Source organism: Nannobrachium achirus, assembly GCF_963921795.1.
Source record: "Nannobrachium achirus genome assembly, chromosome: 22".
NCBI lineage: Eukaryota > Metazoa > Chordata > Actinopteri > Myctophiformes > Myctophidae > Nannobrachium > Nannobrachium achirus.
Window position 1 is genome coordinate 20,083,613 of NC_137829.1, and position 19,358 is coordinate 20,102,970.

Genomic DNA, 19,358 nt, shown 5'->3' on the forward strand with positions numbered 1-19,358 from the left:
GACCCATGTCCGGCCTGCCGTTTATTGTCCATTTGCATGGTTTCGTCCATTCCTCCATGCACACCGCACGTGCGTAATTGGTAATTTGTCACTGTCCACTGGCGGCAACGCTATCTAAATGTGGCAGCGACAGACCATGAAATGTGTTTTATTCAATGCATTATCTGAAAAGGATCCAGCTTAAGTGGCAACATTAGATTAACTGAAGAGTAAGTTGACACCCAGGGCTGTGTTACACTGTATCAACTACATTCAACATTCAACTGCTGTAAATGTAACCTGATTAAGCGCTAGATTCAAGCATACCATTTCGGTCGGGCAGAATGTATGTCCAAAACCGTTCCTTTTCACTAAATGGAGAAAAGAACCCGCTGATTGACGAGCTCAGATGTGACACGTTTAGAGCTTGTACGTTGGCTATTTTGGGTACTTTTGCATGATACTGTCATACGACGACGTATGAAATCAAATGGGGCATTAATTTATGAAAAGATGAAATGTGGCAATACAAGTCTTTTTGCCCGACAGCTACGATGTCATCTTGATGAACAAGCACCACTGACTGTAACCAGAGTGTGAGTTCAGAGGGCCCATGATCCGGTAACTGAATGTTTACACATTCAATTCCAATTGTGTTTTTTTTTTTTTTTTTAAGCGGTGAAAGACGCTTCCAAGGAGTGGCTTTGTGTGTCCCGTTCATGTCCATGTATGATCATTCCAGTCCAGAATGAACAGGTTTTATCTGTCCCGTACATGTGCGTCCCGTGTGTGTCCCTTGTGTGTCCCGTTCATGTCCATATATGGTCATTCCAGTCCAGAATGAACAGGTTTTATCTGTCCCGTACATCCAGAATATGTGTGTAACCGTCCCGGTCTGATGATTGGATGATTACAAATGTCCAATGAGACCATACTTTGAGGATTGGTCAAGCTTCACATGACAATTCGGCCCTCCTGATAAAATCATTCATTCATTCAGAATTGGATGAATGTATAGATCACAGAGTTCATAGCTCTAGAATATATAGAATAAAAGTTCACCGCTTTACTTCGAACCGAGGTTTGATTTTTTTTTAAAGATTCGTTTTTTTTTTTGGGGGGGGGGGGGGGGGGGGGCTTTTATGCCTTTATGCCTCAAATGGGGGGAGAGACGGGGAATAACATGCGGCAAAGGTCGTCCGGATCGAGAATTGAACCGCTGACGCCCCCAGGCATCCATGCCTATTGCCTATGTGGCAATGCCTAAGTGGTATGCACCCGGACCAGTAGTCCAGTGGGCGCCCCCTTGTGGAAAGTATTTACTTGCATAGTACTGTAGGTTTCAATTATGTTTAATTTTGAATCACGACTTATACGGTATTGCGATTTACATTTTTTTATATTGACAATAACATTAATTTAAAATCTTTGTTTTTTTAACACATCGGACACCACTATTAAATACATTGAACTTACCGCCGTGCGTTGTGTTCACAACATTGCAGTGAATGAAGGGCGCAGATTTGATCTTTAGCGTGGTGAAGTTTAATCCAAACCGCGAGCGACGCTGAAGTTGCCTGGAGTCAATAACGTTGATCCTGTTTGAAGCTGTGTGTTAACAATTAGTTTTCATTGTGTTACTGATAAATGGGAACCTGTGCGACGTGGTTCGGACAGGTGGGCCATGAAGAATTTCAAGTGAGCAAATGATTCAAGAAAGGTTGGGAACCGCAGTAGGCCTATTGATTGATTGATTGATTGAAGACTTTATTAGAAGTTTGCATAGGAAAAGGTACAGTTTCATGACGGTACAGTTCACTGGTACAAGGTCTACTAAAAGGAGATCCATGAAAAGACTAAGCTTATTTCCACAGGAAACCATTAAAGTATCTCATATAACATTGAATGACAGACAAATAGAACACAGTACTATGCAGTAGATATGTAAAGAAAAAGAAAAAAGAAAACAGTAAGTCTAAACAAACAGTAAGTATATACAAAGAAGGGGCAGGGGAGGGTAGGGTTGGGCTAGGTTCGTTTTTTTACCAGTTGCGAACGGCTGCTGCCTGTAAGTGGTTTTTCAGGGCAATTTTAAAGGATGCTAGTGATCCACACTCCTTTATGGCCTTCGGTAAGGCTTTCCACATTTTGGTGGTATAGCAGAAAAACGAGTTTGACCCTTTGTTGGTTTTGACTCTGGGTTGGAAGTGATCTGTGGCGCTGCCTCTGGTGTTGTAATTATGGACATCCTTAATGTTTATAGAGTATTTTGACAGGTACTTGGGTATCATAGTGGTGTAGTGTATCTTGTACACCAGGCCCATTGCAAGTTGCTGTACTCTGTCATCTACTCTGAGCCACCCCACTCTTAACTGGTGAGTAGCGGTGAGGTGAGTCTGATAGGGAAGGTTAAGCAGGACCCTAATTAGTTTATTTTGGGCTGTCTGGAGTTTAGTTTTAAGGGCTTGTGGGGCGTCACGATACCATACGTGAACTCCGTAGTCAAATAGGGGCTGGATTATTGCACCAGCTATTGTCTTCAGTGTGTTGAAATTGACCATTGGGGCAATCCTCTGTAGGAAGCGAGTTCGTTGGTTGATTTTATTTATTACTTTAGAAGTCATCTTTTCGCTGGAAAGATTAGCTTCAAGGATACATCCTAAGTAAGAGATTACGTTTTTTCGTGTTATGACCTTGTCACCCACTTTGATTGTGAAGTTATCGACTTTTTTGAGGTTATGATTTGATCCATTTGATAATTTGTTGTCGTTAAGCCATGTGCAGATCTTACTTAGTTCAGAGTTAAGTGTCTTTTCAACCTGCAAGTGGTCCTTGCCCGAGACTAGGAGAGCCGAGTCATCCGCGAACAGGAACAGGTTGCAGTCGCAAGCAGATGCCATGTCGTTCACGTATATTAGGAACAACAGAGGCCCCAGTATGCTACCTTGAGGAACACCACAGCTTACTGGGAGGGGGGGGGGGACAGGGTACCGTTCATCTCCACCACCTGTTCCCTCCCCACCAGGTAAGATTGCATCCAACTCACTGCTGCGCTGTCAAGACCGATGGCTTTTAGTTTCTCAATCAGAATAGAATGATTTACGGTGTCAAAAGCCTTCTGGAGGTCCATCATGACACCTGGTTCGAATGATATCAACGCACTTAATGCGAAATATTCACGTGCTTTCAGACTCTTCAATGCAGAAAGTATCCAGGATACTTGGATATCCAGTATGCCAATGCAGAGATATTAGTAGTAAAATGTCGACATCTAGTGGTCAACCTCAGAGGAGCGCAAAAATAAAACCTGAGGTGAAGCCCAGCCTCGAACCAGATGCCAAATATGCTCTGTTCCCCGGTGTAACGCTCCACGCCACAGACCCCGACGGAGCGGCGCGGTCTGTGGTTACCGAGTTATGTGCCGTTATGGACAGAATAGTAAATATTCAGTCCCTCACTATCCACGCCTACCCCACTATCCACGTCATAGATAAATGCACAAAAAAGGAGTCACTTCATCCGTTCATTAGCTCAGTCAGTAGAGCACGGATGCAACAAACCCACGGTTTGGGTTCGATTCCCCTGAGGAGAATAATATTCAAGGCGAGAGATATCGGCGCATGCGTACTTCAAAGTGCACGGAGAACAGGATACCGTGGATACTCCTCCGTGGATACCCAGTGCATACTCTCTGCATTAAAACGTCTGAGAAATGGTGAAAAAGTCGGATTGAATGCGAAGAGAGCAGTCGAAGCCGGTGATCATGACCATGCCGCTATATTTGCCGTCATCCGCTTCGCGTTTGATTTGGTCAGTCAAATAGAGAAGGCATGTGTCAGTGGAATGAGATTTTCTGAATCCAGATTGGAACTCGTAAATCAGATTATTCTCATCGAGATATTTTGCAATCTTTTCGTAGACTATTTTCTCCATGACTTTGGATATGGAGCTAAGAATGGAAACGGGCGGTAGTTTCCAGGGTCTAGTTTGCTACCTTTTTTATGCAGGGGGTTACTTTTGCTAGTTTGAAGTCCTGGGGGACATGCAGTTGATTCCTTGAGCAATACGCTTGACAGCTATTAGTCATTCAGCAGTCCTTGAAGTTGGGCCTGGCTCGAACCTGGGCTGGAAGTGAAATAAATATACAGTGCCTTGTCTGGCGTCTGGCGTGTCACTTTGTAAAGGATACATCATCTCAAGTGACAGAGCAATTTCACCTCGGGAGTTGGTTTACAACAAGAATGTCACAACAAAAGACCAGTCCAGCTCTTGTCTGTCTGGGGCAGAGGCTGAGCCCATGGGGCTGATCCCCAATTTTTGGGAAGTCTTTGATGGCTGATGTTTTGGGGGGAGAACCTATTCCAAAGGATCCAAGCCTGGGTTTCCGAGGCTAATGGTCAAAAGCTCTTGTTAATACTTTGGTTCAATATGTATAATGGACCCAGACAGACTTAACCACTTTCACTTTAAAACGTACTGCAAAATGGCAGCCCTACAAGCTCACTGCGTGTCACCGTGCAACATGTGAGCTTGTAGATCGACTGTTTTCTCTACTACACACACACAAACTGTTATCAGTGGAGAGGGATGGGATATTGTGTGCTCCACAGTCCACACACCGTTCAGTCTGATTATAATCCATGCCATTTGTTGCACTTTGGTGCCCCCTGCAGATGACAGTGAGGAGTTCACCATGTCGGACCGGCTCCAGTCTACTTCCCCTGCCTCACGGAGCTCAACAGACTGAGGAGGGTCAGAGGCTTTGGGATGAACTCTGAGTACAGGCTGGTCCTCAACTGAACACCTGGACTGGATCTTGAATGTGTTGCTTGTTGTTCATCCTTGTGTCGTTTATTCTTGTGTTTCTCTGATTATAATGGCAGAAATTTCAAAAAGTCCCAATTTCGTTTGCCACAATCACTAGCTTGGTGAAGCGTACTGCTATTACAGCACACATTTGTTATTTTCTAATTTCTATTGTGCTGTGAGTGATCATTGTCTATAATGTAAAACGTACGGTGTGCGCTGTGCTGGGACAGAAAGAGAGCGGGGAGGTGGGGGCGGGGGCTAGGAGCGGTATGGTAAAAGGAGGCAAGCGTTTCGGTCACGTAAAAAGAACGAGGGATAATCCTAGTGTACAAATACAGTTGGTCTTCTGTCCAAAAAACAGGTTGACTTCAGAAAACAGACTAATTTAGCTCTTACACTGATGTAATTGCAATTTTAAAGTTGTCCCTGATTTAATAAAGGATTTAATTTCATCGAGTGACTGATTTTTACGGACTTAATTCACAATTCTTTTTTATAACATGAACCCCTTATTTGTTTACTTGAATAGTACCAATACCTATCAATAAAGGCATAAAATCCCCAAAACAAAAGTCCTAAATCACATGTCAAGAGATAAAGAAACTAAGAGAGATATGTATATATAGTAAATAGTAAAAAATAAAGTAAATTTGTACTATATCTTATAAGACGACAAAACATTTTCCCACTTTTGCTGTAACTGTTGTCTTCGGGCAAACTCCAGACATGGTTCTCTTTCCACCGTACCCTCTCATAGGTGCCAGAGCCCTTTTTCCCCACCCTTAAATCTGTACAGGTACATGTGGAGGGACAGTATATGCGAAGAGTAGGGAATTGGACTGGGGAGCCCATGTGGTACACAGCCATCCATCGCAGTGGTCCTCAAGGTAGGGTCCATCTGGGGTCCTTGAGGGGGTTTCAGTGGTATAAGTGACATAATCATAGGTTTCATAATATCTTCAATGTCATCTCCCAGTCCCAAACTACAGTATGGTTTTAGAATTCCGTATAAAAGCTAATCTAACAATTTTTTTTTTGTTATGGGCATCCCTGGCACTAAATAGTTTCAAATGGAGGTCTGCGGCTTAACATCAATCATCTTATCATGAAGATGTTTGAGAAACGCTTGTCTATCTGGTTACCCGTCCAGGCTCTTGATGTTAACTGTAATACATCCGGTAATCCTGGGGTTTGATGCAAGTGCAGTTTAAGGACCACTTCATTTATTTTCAGCCTATCTTTGTATGAATGGTCCTCACTAATGCTTGTTATAAAATGGCACCATTTGTGCCTACTCACTCCATCTCAGAGGAGGGATCGGTGGAAGATCAGAACATTTCCTTTCAGTGACATATTGGGCAATTGATACAAAAAAGATTTTAAACCTTTACATTTTGTATCAATGCAAACAATGGCTTCTATTTCAACATGCTTTTCAGTATGGGAAAAGAGAATTGGTCAAAGATTGAATTCCCTTTTCAAGATAATGTATAACCGAGTATGCTAAACATTAACTTAAACATTACATGCTAGTCTAGGGCCTTGCACTCTTGAGCTGCAAGATCATCAAAATAATCAATCGTTTTAAATGCATACAAATTTTAATGTATGAATAAAGTATTTTAATTCACAGCATTCCAACAGAAAAGTTGTGTCTGCACTCGACTTAGTTACACAAAATGTAGAAAAGCTTAGTTTGAATCAGCAGGTACGATAAGCTCAGCACATTTTGGAGGCAATTGTAAAAAGTAAAAGTCTTCGGCCATAACTTTGTCAAAAATAGCAAAATTTCTTTCAAAGTATTTACAAAATCACGTGAATGATACATTTCAGACACATTTACATGAAACGATTTGTACGAATTTATATTATCTTGTCAAAACAAATCGAGGTGTCCATATATTTTTGTTGTCAGTGTGTGTGAGGGGAAAATGTGTTTGGGGGAACTGTTGCATCCGGTGTGAACGCAACAGAGCGACATGATCATTTTTATCACATCTGGTGTGACTGCAGTCACTGCACCTTGAGAGACAAATACGAGTTGTGTATCTAAACGGCTAATATAAAAACCACATCCCTGCCAAGCACTCCTCAGACAATTTAAGGTCAGTGTGGGGGGATAAACATTGTCACCAGCAGGTTAGAGTGACTGTTCCACATAAGAAGGTTACCAGTTTCAATCCACAACTCAAGGCAGGTGTTCGCTGTAGTCTGAACGTTAGTAGGGTCTCATACGACCCTGTATGGGACCCTGCGGGGCTCTGTTGGGTGGGGTGATTGCTATGTCCAAATAGTCCCCAATCCTGAAACGTTGGGACTTTAGCGTCATAGAGTCATCTGTGCCCTTCTGACCTGACACAGTGTTGCCAATGTTTTTCACTCTGAAACACAAAGAAGGCAGTGTCACAAAAAAACTATTCTAATTCACTTCAGAATCAGAATAAACTCATTGTCACATCAAACGATTGCAGGTGTAAAAAAGTTAAGGGCTGTACCGGTATTTTCATTGTCTTAAGTACCAGCTCTTATGCTTTAACTTTCCATACCGTCTCCGACCGTAAAACTTTTTGTCTGAAAGGCTCGGTTCAACTACAAAATAAAATCACTTGCATCTTCTGAGAAGCATTACCCCGAATTAGAGATCGGAAAGCTGCACATCGGGAAGTCGGAACGCTCAGATGAAAGGTTTGGTGGTCAGTATGGACAGTATGGACAGACTTTAAAGTTAAGGCATAAGAGCTGGTACTTAAGACAAGCAAAATACAGCCCGAAATGTTTTGTGCAAGCTCACTACATCATTTGCAGTTACAGTCAAAGTAATGTACAGTCCTGTATACATGTTCCTGTACACATACATTAACTAACTGGGCCTAACCTGGAGGTGATTGGACACACACACACACAACTTGTGTCTGAATAATCCCGTAAGGGATGGGCTGTGAAAGGCAGCCAGACACGAAAATAAAATTATTCATTCATTCATTCATTCACAGTTCACAGAACTTCACACACAAACAAACAACTTTTGCTCTCTCCAGTGAGCAGCTGAATTTGTTTAGGTTCCTGCCTTTATTTTCATACACCACACTCCACTCACACATTGATACCTACTACCTACCATGTATTCACACATCATTGTTGTTTATGTTCATTATTGTTTATATTAGAAAATGCATCTGTGGACTCGCTCTTAGTCACCTGGTGTATATATACAGTATACAACAAGGTGAGAGAACCATATGGTGTATTTTTGTAAGGTTTGTTGTGGCCAGTTAACTACCTAGCGTTTGTTTTATTGTTTGACAAAAGAGGGCGGATTACAAAATTCTGTGTCTGTCGTGTTTTGGAACTCGTGCACTCCAGCCACTGTGGTCGACAGCTTTGTACAGATTACCTGTAGACTTGTCTTTTCAGGTCGGGGAAGACTATGGCAAAACTGAATTGTGTGCCCTTCTTCCGAGCGTCGGGATACACTTCTTTCACAAGACTTGTCAGCTCTTTCAGTGTGGCATCCGTCCTGTGAGGAAACAACGCAGAGAAAATCATAAACCATCTTCTCAAAGGAGCATGAATCGAAACCTACATATACACAGGAAAGTAACACCAGCTGTGGTAACAATCTGGCTGAGTTAAATTAACATTTAGGATTTGAATGTGCATCAGTAAATTCACATTCACAATTCACAGTACAAGCTTGCTTCACAAGGATTGCTGCCTTCCATTGTACCATCTATCCAGGGCTCAAGTATTTTTGACCATGCACCTAATGTATACTGGACTTTGTATAGTGTACTATTTCACTGTGTTCCTTTTTTCTCTACTCTCTCTTTTCCTATTAAATGTTGAGAGCTTGCACACACACAAAAAAAGACAAAGTTGAAAAGATTCTTCAGGTAACTTACCAGGTGTAAATTTGAAGCTCATTTGCAGGAACGTTGCCTCTGGTGAATTCATCCACTCTGTGGTGTCGGCCACTATTGGAGGTGAAGACCCTCAGCAGAAGAGGACATGTCTGGTTGGAAAGACAACACAAAGCAGGAATGTAACTCAACAGGACAGCGGGACTTCCCTGTGGAACTCTGACCTCATTAAGTCAGTCTTGTACAGCGCTACAGTGGATTACATTTGTGGCTAGGCTACTACTACGAATTAATTATATAATCCAATAATATGATTGTGAAATGAGCCATTCTTTTATTGATTGATTTATAATTAGTAACAGACATGAACCAGAGCTAGTCTTGATCCAAGGCTATAAACTTTGTACACATTTTAATACAGGACTTTGACTTGTAACGCCCCACCCCCACACCTATCTTACAAAACGTCTACTACATTGTGGTATTCTAATTTAGTAAATTTAGTATTTGGGTAGGCTATATATACCGTCATCCCAAATACAAAAAAGGTATACAGGCCAGGGTTCCAAAAGGGTCCTTTTACTTGAGGAAAATAAGTAATAGGAATGAGTGGGAAGCTCCAACCTTCTCTCTGTCCACCGGTTGTTCTGGTTCTTTCTTGATCTCCTCTTGTGTTACCCTGGATTCCACCACAGCCATCATTGCACGCACCTCAGGAAAAATGGTTAAACGTGTAAGAAAATTAAGAAAATAGTTTAAAGTTAACCCTAAACCAACAACAACAGTCGTTTTTTAAGACAAATGTATCGATCGCCGTTTACGAGGCCTGCACGCCAACAACATACACAAGGCGCATGCTGATGACGTCGTTAGGGGGCTTTAGCACAAATGTTCAATTATTATAACATTAAAATGAACACGAAAAAAAACATCATACAAATAAAGACAAAACTAATAATTATATAGATACATGAATACAAAAGAAACACATTTCAAAACGTAACAAATAAACCAGCCTGGTTTATATTTACTCAGTGTGCTCAGATCTTTGTCTGGAGCCCGCCTACCGTATTTGGTACTTTCCACGTACCCACAACATGCACGCAAAATGACTATTTCCGTATCCGCTGGATACCGGATATTCAATTACAAAGTGGATTGGTCCGAGAGTCACAGCTGAATGACGAAATTGCGAATGGGTCTCACTTTTTTTGCAGGCCTTTCAGTCAGGCGGACAGGGTTTTGAGGTTATAATTTCTGTGAGTTTAGTGGGTTGTATTATAGTGTTTGGGTTATGGTTAGGTTTAGGGTTCAGCGTGTTTTTATTTTTTCATCTCTCTCTCTCTCTCTCTCTCCCTCCCTCCCTCCCTCTCTCTCTCCCCCTCCCTCTCCCCCTCCCCCTCCCTCTCTCCCTCCCTCTCTCCCCCTCCCTCTCTCTCTCCCCCCCTCTCTCTCTCTCTCTCTCTCTCTCTCGTCTAGTCACCACCAGTCCGACCACCATTTTGGGAGTCAAAAGCCCACCACCACGTACACACACACATACATATCACCACCACGACGCTCCTATGCAGTGGGTGAAGTGAAGGGTCTTATAAGTTAACATACTATGGTTCACACGTGCGTGGTGTCCGGCTGCAGGAACAGGAGGACCCCGGGCACCACGCTGTCCTTCTACCGCTTCCCGCGGGACCCCGAGAGGAAGCAGCGGTGGATCGCCGCCGTCAACCGGGAGGGATGGCTGCCCAACGACGGCAGCCGCCTCTGTAGCACTCACTTCATCTCAGGTACACTACTAACAACAATACTCTGTAGCACTCCATCTCAGGTACACACACACGTACGCAGTTCCTTATGAACAGAGGTGTAAATAACTAAGTAGATTTACTTAGTTACTGTAAGATCAATTTTGAGGTAGTTGTACTTTGCTTGAGTATTTCCAATACTTTTACTTCTACTCCATACATCTCGGATCCAAATATTGTACTTTTACTCCACACAAACATTTTGTAGCCTACTTTTATTTTTGAATTCCGGACTTTTACTTGTAACTGAGTATTTCTACATTGCAGTTTTGATACTTTTACTCAAGTATACATTACAATGTGAGTTTTAATGTATACTACTTTTTCCACCAGTGCTTTTTTTTTTTTTTTGTATCTATAGGCTGTACTGTACTCCCATGCAGTGGTGGAAAAGTAAAAGTATCAATACTGCAATGTAGAAATACTCTGTTACAATTAAAGTACAATTACCGGTATAAATTTACTTGTTTGAAAATAGCAGATCTACAAGCTCACAACGGGACACTTTGTGAGCTTGTAGATCTGCTATTTTCAAATAGCCAAGGTATAAAATATGGGCTAAAGTGGTTAATGTATGTTTTATAATATAATCATTTATATCTGCAAAGTAACTAGTAACTAAAGTTTTCAAATAAATGTAGTGGAGTAAAAGTACAATATTTGGTTCTGAGATGTAGTGGAATCAAAGTAAGTAAAGTCAAAGTTACTTAAGTAAATGTACTTAGTTACTTTACACCACTGTAAATACGAATTGTATAGGCTGCCGCTGCACTGTTAGTGCAACCCTAGTGATATGGAATCCCATCCCATATCTCAAACCAAAAAAGAAGAGATCTGCAAGCTGACAATGAATTGCATGAGCGACACCGTCGTACGTACGCTGATGCATCCTCCTCCTCCTCCAGCTCCACAAATTACAGTCCAGAGGGGAAAGAAGCCTGGAACATTAACTTTAATTTCCAACTCTGGAATAAATGAACTACTACACCTACCTGTGTGTGGCTGACTCAATGTTCAGATCATGTCAGCCTCTCCACTGTCATCTCCCCATAGCATAGGCTGCTATACAATATAGCCTAATGCAGTTAGAATTCTGTACTTTATCTAATCCAGGGGTAGGCAACCTTAGGCACGGTTGCCAACATTGGCACATGGTGGGTGATCACTGGGACACTGGCAGAAGTGTGTGAGAGAGGAACTATATTTTTAAATCAAATATTGGATAATGTTGTCAATTTAACGAAGTCCCCTAATTTGCAGCAAATTACATCCTGCGCATAATTCTGCATTCATTAAAATTCTGAAAATAAAAGCATGGCACTTCATTTAAAATGTGAGATTGTGGCCTAATGTGTAGTATGAATTTGGGGGTCTTTGACGGACGGACGGACGGACGGACGGACGGACGGGCGGGACACAGGTATATGTACTTACTTATATATAACAAAAAAAGTGAGGTTAAGGTGCAAACAGTAGCAGATATGTACTGCTTACCTGTATGATGCAATGTCATTCTCTTTGTCTTTGACCACCATACCTTTTTCTTATTCTCTCCGTGCATTCAGGTAAGCAGGTGAAAAACCCGCGGTCACCAGATTATGTCCCCTCTGTGTTCACCGCCACCCCCTCCTTGTCCCCAGAGATGAAGGAACCTGGTGCTTTTGAACTGGTAGACAAGCAGGAAGCGCAAGTGGAGGCTGCCAACGCCTTGCTTTTCCTCCAGGGCCAAGGCAGGTCATTGGTGGGCGAACATGGACAGACCCTGGTAGGGGTTAGTGATTATGGTGATAAATATAGTTGAGAGACGATACAATGTCTTCACGATATGCCTTTTCAGAGATATCGTATGTTGTGATACAATGAGGGAGCCTTATAAAAAAATCCTGTTGAATTGTTAATGCAGAGATTCATTGCAGAATTCATTTAAATCTGCCTTTTGGTCCAAATCAGTAGTTCTCAAACATGTCAAGGTCTCCCTTTAACTCTTGACAGTATAAGTATACAAATTAAACACTTGCAAGTATGTACCCTTACAAGTATGTAACTGTCTGAGTTACATACTTGTAAGGGTCAATTTAGACCTCCCAAAAGGAACCCAGAGAGTCCCTGGACCCCACTTTGAGGACCACTGGTCTAAATGGTTACTCTTTTTTCTTTTAGTTTTCGTTACCTTGTAGGTTAGTTGTACTGTTAAGTAATTTGAAAAGATTTGATAATAAATAAATACATTTGATAAGATTGTCTATTGTGATACTGCTTGGAAAAATATTGTGATAATGTATTTTTCCATATCGCCCACCCCTAGACCCAGGCACGTGAAGAGGAGGAGGAGGAGGAGGAGAGTGCTTCTTCGTCTGCCAGCAGCGATGGAGATGAAAACGACGACGACGACGACGACGACGACGATGATGATGATGATGATGACGACCTGGAATTGGCGAGTGACAGCAAAAGGGGAAAGTTTGCCCAGAAGTCATCATCGGACGTGGTGGTGCCGGTGCTGAACTTTGAGGACATCCTGAAAGCCCTCAAGAGAGAGAACCAGAGTCTCAGGTAGATTTAACTCTAAAAAAGGCACTAATTCTTTCCCCTGCTATACCACCAACATGCGGAACGCCCTACCGCAGGCCCATAGGAGTGCAAAATCTGCAAATCCCTAGCCTCCTTCAAAATCGGTCTGAAAAGTCACCTACAAATGGCTGCTATTCAAAACTTGTTATAATCTAATTCGTCTAATTAATCTAATCTATTTTTTCTTTTTTCTTTTTTCCTTTTGTTACTGACAATTCTCTATGCAAAGCACTGTGTTCTATCCGTCTGTCTTTGAATGTTATATGAGATACATAACGTGGATCCTGTGTAAATAAGCCGAAAAGCTTACTAGGATCTCCTTTTAGTTGACCTTGTACCAGTGATTTGAAACTACTTTTTTTCCTATGCAAACTTCTAATAAATTCTTCAAAAAATCAAATCAGGGAGTCTGCGGAGAAGATGTCGCTCTCGGAGACCTCCCTGAAGAACGATGCGGAGAAGGTGAAGTTCTACACGGGACTGCCCAACTACTTTGTGCTGGAGACCGTCATGTGGCTCCTGGCGCCCCACATGGACGGCATGAGGAATGCCAAGCTCACCAAGTTCCAGCAGCTTCTGCTGACTCTCATGCGGCTTCGGCTGGACCTGCGCAACCAGGATCTCGCCTACCGCTTCGGCGTGAAAGTCGGCACGGTGACCAGGACGGTCCACCGAATGGTCAACATCATGTCCTCCACCCTGGTCCCCACGGCCGTCTTCTGGCCCTCCAGGGCCGAGCTCCGGAAGAACCTACCCGCCGCCTTGCGCTCCACGCATCCAGACTGTGCCGTCATCATAGACTGCTTCACTGTGCCCTTTGAGGAGCCCGTTTCCCCCCGGACCAACCAGCAGCAGACGGCCTTGCTTACACCTCCATCAGTCCATCAAGTGGCAGGGAGTAGTACTATTAACATACTGAAGTACCTGATAGGCGTGGCTCCCCAGGGTGTGGTCACCTTTGTCTCCAGGGGTGTGCTGGGAAGTGTCAGCGACAAGAACCTGGCTGAGGGCTGTGGCTTCCTGTGCAAGCTCCTCCCCGGCGACGTGGTGCTGGCCAATCGGGACCTGGATATTGGCGAGTCCGTGGCCGCCCGCGGGGCCCTGTTTAAAACGACTGGCGAGGGAGGAGGAGGAGCATATGGGAGCTCTGGAAGTGCCCTGCTGGTAGACGCGTGTTCCCCAGAGGTACTGAGCGTGCACCGCCATGTGGAGAGGGTGATCTCCATGGTGAAGCAGAGATATGCCATGCTCACTGGCCCTGTGGAAAGCCCCTTCACCACAGCCTCGGAGCGCACGTCCAGCCTCTCCACCTTTGATAAGATTGTACAGGTCGCCTGTGCCTTAAACAACCTGTGCATCTCTGCTGCGCCACTAGAGTGACGTGGAGAGCAGCAAACCGTGCTACAACTCAGTCGCCAGTCAGGCACGTAGATCCCCTTTACTGCTTTGGAACTAAATAAGCATACTCCGGTCCTCACTACATCACAAAGGAGCCTTTTCCACCGGCAAAGAACCGGTTCAGGTTCTTTCTCCCGCCTATGGGATGGCAACTTTCTTGGAACCTTGGTTTGTTCTTGGGAACCAACTTTTACGGTTCAGAACCAACTCGGTTCTCGGTGGAAAAGCTCACCTCTGGTTCATCCCATAGGCGGGAGAAAGAACCCAAACCGGATCTTTGCCGGTGGAAAAGACCCCTTAAGTGAACACTACATGTTAACTCCAGGAAAAAGAAAATCCAATTCACGCGATGAATGTGCGTGATCTCTGTGTCCTAGGACAGTTCATTCCATAGTTATGAACATGAACAACTCTCTCCAAACCAGACACCACATGAAGTGTTGTCATTACGGTACACAGCTTTCAGCAGCTCATTCAAGACAGTTTGTGAGCCAATGGAAGATTTGTTTAAACTTTCACAGCTTATCGAGTAAAAAAAAGTGTGCTCTCTTTCAAATTCTAGTATATGAGGTAATGCATACGGTGGAATTTGGAGAATGCAGTACAGTAAGGAATGGACTACCGCAACAAAGTAATTAATTAAAACACAAACAAAAACGTGCAATAAAATAAGAATGCCCCGAGCGCTAATTACATTTGCATGCTATGCCTTCTCAGGGCCTTGGGTTTCTTTTGAAACCAAACCACCATACAATGGGAGAGAAAGCTTTTCAGAGCACATAATATGCAAAAAAAAGAAAGATTGATAAATGTAGCACAATACTGTTTAAATTCAAAAAATTACTTCAGCCTCTAGAATAATAAAAACAAAATGCATTTGTGATTTCTTTACTAATGTGTTTATACATTACTAAGCTGTTCCTTCTCTTGATATTGCCTATGCTTTCTACTGTAAGTGGAGCTGTACATTACTGTGTGTGATCATATACAGTATTTGAGGGAGGAAGAACAGTGGCCATTTGGGCAGGGTAAGAACTGTTCACCAATATGAGCTGAACCGTCTTGATGCACAGGAAAACCCTTTTATTGATAGTCAGCTGTACACTTCTCCGGATAATCATAACGGTATATTTGGGATGGAAAGATGAAGAGACTAAAGAGAAGCCAGTAAACAGAGTAAACACTTTCCAAAAGCCTGCCGTATATGTGCCGAGAAGGAATGCAAAGATCTTTTTACTGGCAAATAAGGATCATTGACAAGATGAGCATTACATTTTGCTTTGTTGATCTCATCAGGGCTTTCTTTTTGCAGTTGGAGAATGTAGACATAGATTGTGGTTGGAATTCCATTGCCTTGGAGGGATGTGTTGGCATGTTTCTCAAGTTCTGCATTTTTTTGTTGTTGTTGCTTTAATTGATTGTTACGTTCAGGGACCATGATTGCATATTCATGTGTGTATCAGACCTTTGTGTTTGTGACTGCAGGGTAGTTTAACCACATTAACCCTGGCATCTCTAGTTTGGCCTTGGCCAAAATAGCCAAGGGCCAATTAACGTATACAAGTCATACATACGCTGGTGTTAAAAGACCTGCAAAAAGATCTACAAGCTCACAATGCGTCACGATGCAATGCATCGCTAGATTGTCGATACAGTCGTCGTGTGTCAGGCTTAAAGTGGTTAAGAAGTTATATCAGGTCAGATGGATAACTGTGCAAAAAAAGATAAAAGATTGGATTCATTTATAATATAGTTCGCAAGCTTGAACTTGGATGTTGGTTCTTGCGGATGCGTTCTGTTTTGGTCATATCTTGTTGTGTTCATTCTCAATACAAGCAGTGCTATATTATTTTGCATGAGTTATTTCACAATCATGCTTGGAGGTGGTTAAGTTAGGGCTGGGCAATATATCCGTATTAAATCAATATCGTCGTATGAGACTAGATAGTGGAAGAAATATGTAACAAAAATAGGCTAATGTGTTCACTTCCGGCAGAAAGCGTGAAAATTTGCACCTAGGGGTATTTTTGTGCGCCGAATTCAAAAATTGACGGTCCCAAGCACTTTTCCCATGGGATCTGGTGGCTCTAATTCACTTACCATACTAGGGAAAAAAGACCCCCCAAAAATCTTCTTTAAATAGCATGTGAGGGGTCTATCTATGGGGTTTTCATGATTCTGAATCCATTGCAAGCATTTGTTTTGCACAAAAAACATTCCTTGGGCAAGAAATGGACCCTAGACAACTGTGAAAAGTGATGACTCATCACTAAACCATAGTTTTGTGGGGTCCATTTCTTGCCCAAGGAATATTTTTGTGCAAAACAAATGCTTGGAATGGATTCAGAATCATGAAAACCCCCTAGATAGACCCCTCACATGCTACTTAAAGAAGATTTTTGGGGGGTCTTTTTTTCCTAACCCTAACCCTATGGTAAGTGAATTAGAGAAAAGTGCTTGGGACCGTCAGTTTTTGAATTCAGCGCACAAAAATACCCCTAGGTGCAAATTTTCACACATTCTGCCGGAAGTGAACACCTTTTTCACATATTTCTCCCACTAAGATATCGTCTGGGATGTTGGATATCTTAATGTATTGGAATAAGTACTGCCTTTTCCTGGTGATATTTTACAAACCTTTAAAAAAAAACACAAAATGGCTTATCTAAGAGCTCACAACGCGCCACAGTCGATGTTGTGAGAAAAATAAATACATAATCGTGTATGTATACGTGTACCTATTGATAGAGGTATTTTGTCAAAAATATTGTGATATTAGATTTGTGTCCATATCGCCCAGTCCTACGGTAAATGAGTCAGCCTGCTTCTTGATATACCCCTTTGGTTCAACAGTGTGGTCCTCCATTGTCGGTGCCTTAGTTTGTGAAACTATACTGCTGTTTAAATGGCTCTGATTTTTTTACACATATTTTTGCACCATGCAGAAGGCGTCTTGATCCTTTCCTGGTTTTGTAATTCTTTTAAAACAGGATATACCCAGTTAGCATTGCAATATAAAGCAACATTTTTTTTTGTTGTTTGACTGTTGTTACCCTGTTCACACTCTCCTGCCTGAGAACAACTGTTAACCATTTAGACCTAGAATTATTTTATGCTTTAACAATTGAAGAATAGCAGATACAGTATACAAGCTCACAGCGCAGCACTGCTGCAAGTTTGTAGATCTGCTATTTTTGAATCTTTGAATATACAGTATCTTAAAAGTGAACACTTGTAACTCAAATATTTGCTTCTGGGTGGTACCTGGAACAACATGTTTTGAGATGGGGTCCGCGGCCAAATACATGTCATTTTGGGGGTCCTTGACCTAAAAAATGATTTAGAAGACAAGACATTAATAGAATCGGGCCAAAAATATTCAAAGACCTTTTTTCAAAAATAGCAGATCTGGTTAAAGTGGTTCAAATCTAAAGTGACACAGATTTGCGTTGAAGCCTAACAAAGAAGTGCTTGCTTTTCTTACACGCCTTCCCCTGTCTACTAATACTGTATGTATTCAAATCTGAATGATGTCAGGTTATTGTTATGACCATTTACCATGTCTTTTGTTTACATGATTGAGAAATGTGGGGCAAAAAAAGGTGAATGGGTGGTTATTAAACTTTGGCTTTGAAGCCAAACTGGATCATGATGATTTCTATCTGTCGGTTCCCATGGCAGCATTATGACCTACTGTATATTTTCTTCCATGCCTTAGCCCTTATCACTAAACTTCTTTTCCTTTTTTTTACTATCTTGAAAAACATTTAAAAATACTTAAAGGAAAATTCCGCCCTAAATCACTTATAGGCTAATTTTCCTACTTATATTGATCCAAAAAGACTGTCCATGGGGTCTATTAGGCAGAAATGCACCTGTTGTCCAGTTTCCCCAGCAGAACCCAGTAGCTCTCATAGGATAGAGTGGATCCTATAAGCCTATCGCTTTTACTCCATTTGTTGTGGTCAAAGTATTTTTATTTGTCATGAATGTGGTACTAGTTGTCATTACAAACACATCCATGTCATTGCTGTCCCACACAAGCCATCACATCACACTCGGCTAAACAGATGTTATGCTTTTATGTGTTTTGCCAAGTCCCGGAAAAGATGCCCTGTGATTGGCCAGTACAGTGACTTGGCACTTGTGCCGAATGCTCACCCCAAAATATGATTTATGAGATGGTGGTGGCTTGTGTGGGACAACCAAGGCATGGATAACTAGTAACACATTCATGAAAAAGAAAATCACTTTTGACCACAACAAATAGTGTAAAAGCGATAGGCTTATAGGCTCCACTCTATGCTATGGGAAACTGGACAACAGGGGCATTTCTGCCTAATGGACCCTATGTACAGTCATCTGGGGTCAATATAAGTAGGAAAATGAGCCTAGAAGTGATTTGGGGCGGAGTTGTCCTTTAAAACAGCCGATCTACATTGTGCATTTGCTTGTAGATCATTTATTTGAAATATAAGAATTTAAAAAAAATCAAAATAGTAAAAAAAAAAGGTTTAGGGATAGGGGATAATTGGAGCCCTATATGCCTTATCCACGTGAATCCCAGTGTCCCTATTCTGGGCATGTCATGATAAGTTAGGATTCAGTGGAAATTCAAGACGTTCAAAGGAAATGGCAAATCTACAAGCTCACAACATCTCACAAGCAATATAGCAACAGATTTTGGCTACATGCTGCAGTTTACAAATGTGTGTACATAACCACCTCCATAGCTTTTATTGATAACATAGAGTTTTAGTCCCCGTGAGGGGAGGGCTGATGCGGTAATATTGGGTTGTGGTATAAAGGCAGTTTTTGAGAACCCTTGGCTTAATGAAATGACCTGCTACACACACACACAGACATTCCTCTCTCACACACACACACACACACACACACACACACACACACACACACACACACACACACACACACACAC

The 19,358-nt window shown here is 42.2% G+C and overlaps 2 protein-coding genes across 2 annotated transcripts; one reads left to right on the plus strand and one right to left on the minus strand.

Annotated features, from left to right (window-relative positions):
- Positions 1-6,400: 6,400 nt before the first annotated feature.
- On the minus strand, positions 6,401-9,479 carry sap18 (Sin3A-associated protein). The gene is made up of 4 exons (XM_080753298.1): positions 9,273-9,479; positions 8,691-8,800; positions 8,183-8,305; positions 6,401-7,169 (listed from the first exon to the last, which is right to left on the minus strand). Exons 1-4 carry the CDS (start codon positions 9,348-9,350, stop codon positions 7,007-7,009), a joined length of 474 nt encoding a protein of 157 aa, XP_080609424.1. The 5' UTR covers positions 9,351-9,479; the 3' UTR covers positions 6,401-7,006.
- A 775-nt stretch (positions 9,480-10,254) lies between these two features.
- On the plus strand, positions 10,255-13,007 carry LOC308307474 (uncharacterized protein; the record flags this gene model as incomplete). Its single annotated transcript, XM_080752739.1, has 3 exons — positions 10,255-10,432; positions 12,016-12,215; positions 12,756-13,007. 3 exons carry the CDS (start codon positions 10,255-10,257, stop codon positions 13,005-13,007), a joined length of 630 nt encoding a protein of 209 aa, XP_080608865.1.
- Positions 13,008-19,358: the final 6,351 nt, after the last annotated feature.

Bases quoted from the DNA above. Each gene is read 5' to 3' on its own strand.
- sap18 (XM_080753298.1), bottom strand. From the start codon at position 9,350: ATGATGGCTGTGGTGGAATCCAGGGTAACACAAGAGGAGATCAAGAAA. The intron at 8,801-9,272 runs GTTGGAGCTTCC...CTTTCCAACCAG, and splicing joins AACCGGTGGACAGAGAGAAG to ACATGTCCTCTTCTGCTGAG. The intron at 7,170-8,182 runs GTAATCTGTACA...TTTGTGTTTCAG, and splicing joins CTGAAAAGACAAGTCTACAG to AGTGAAAAACATTGGCAACA.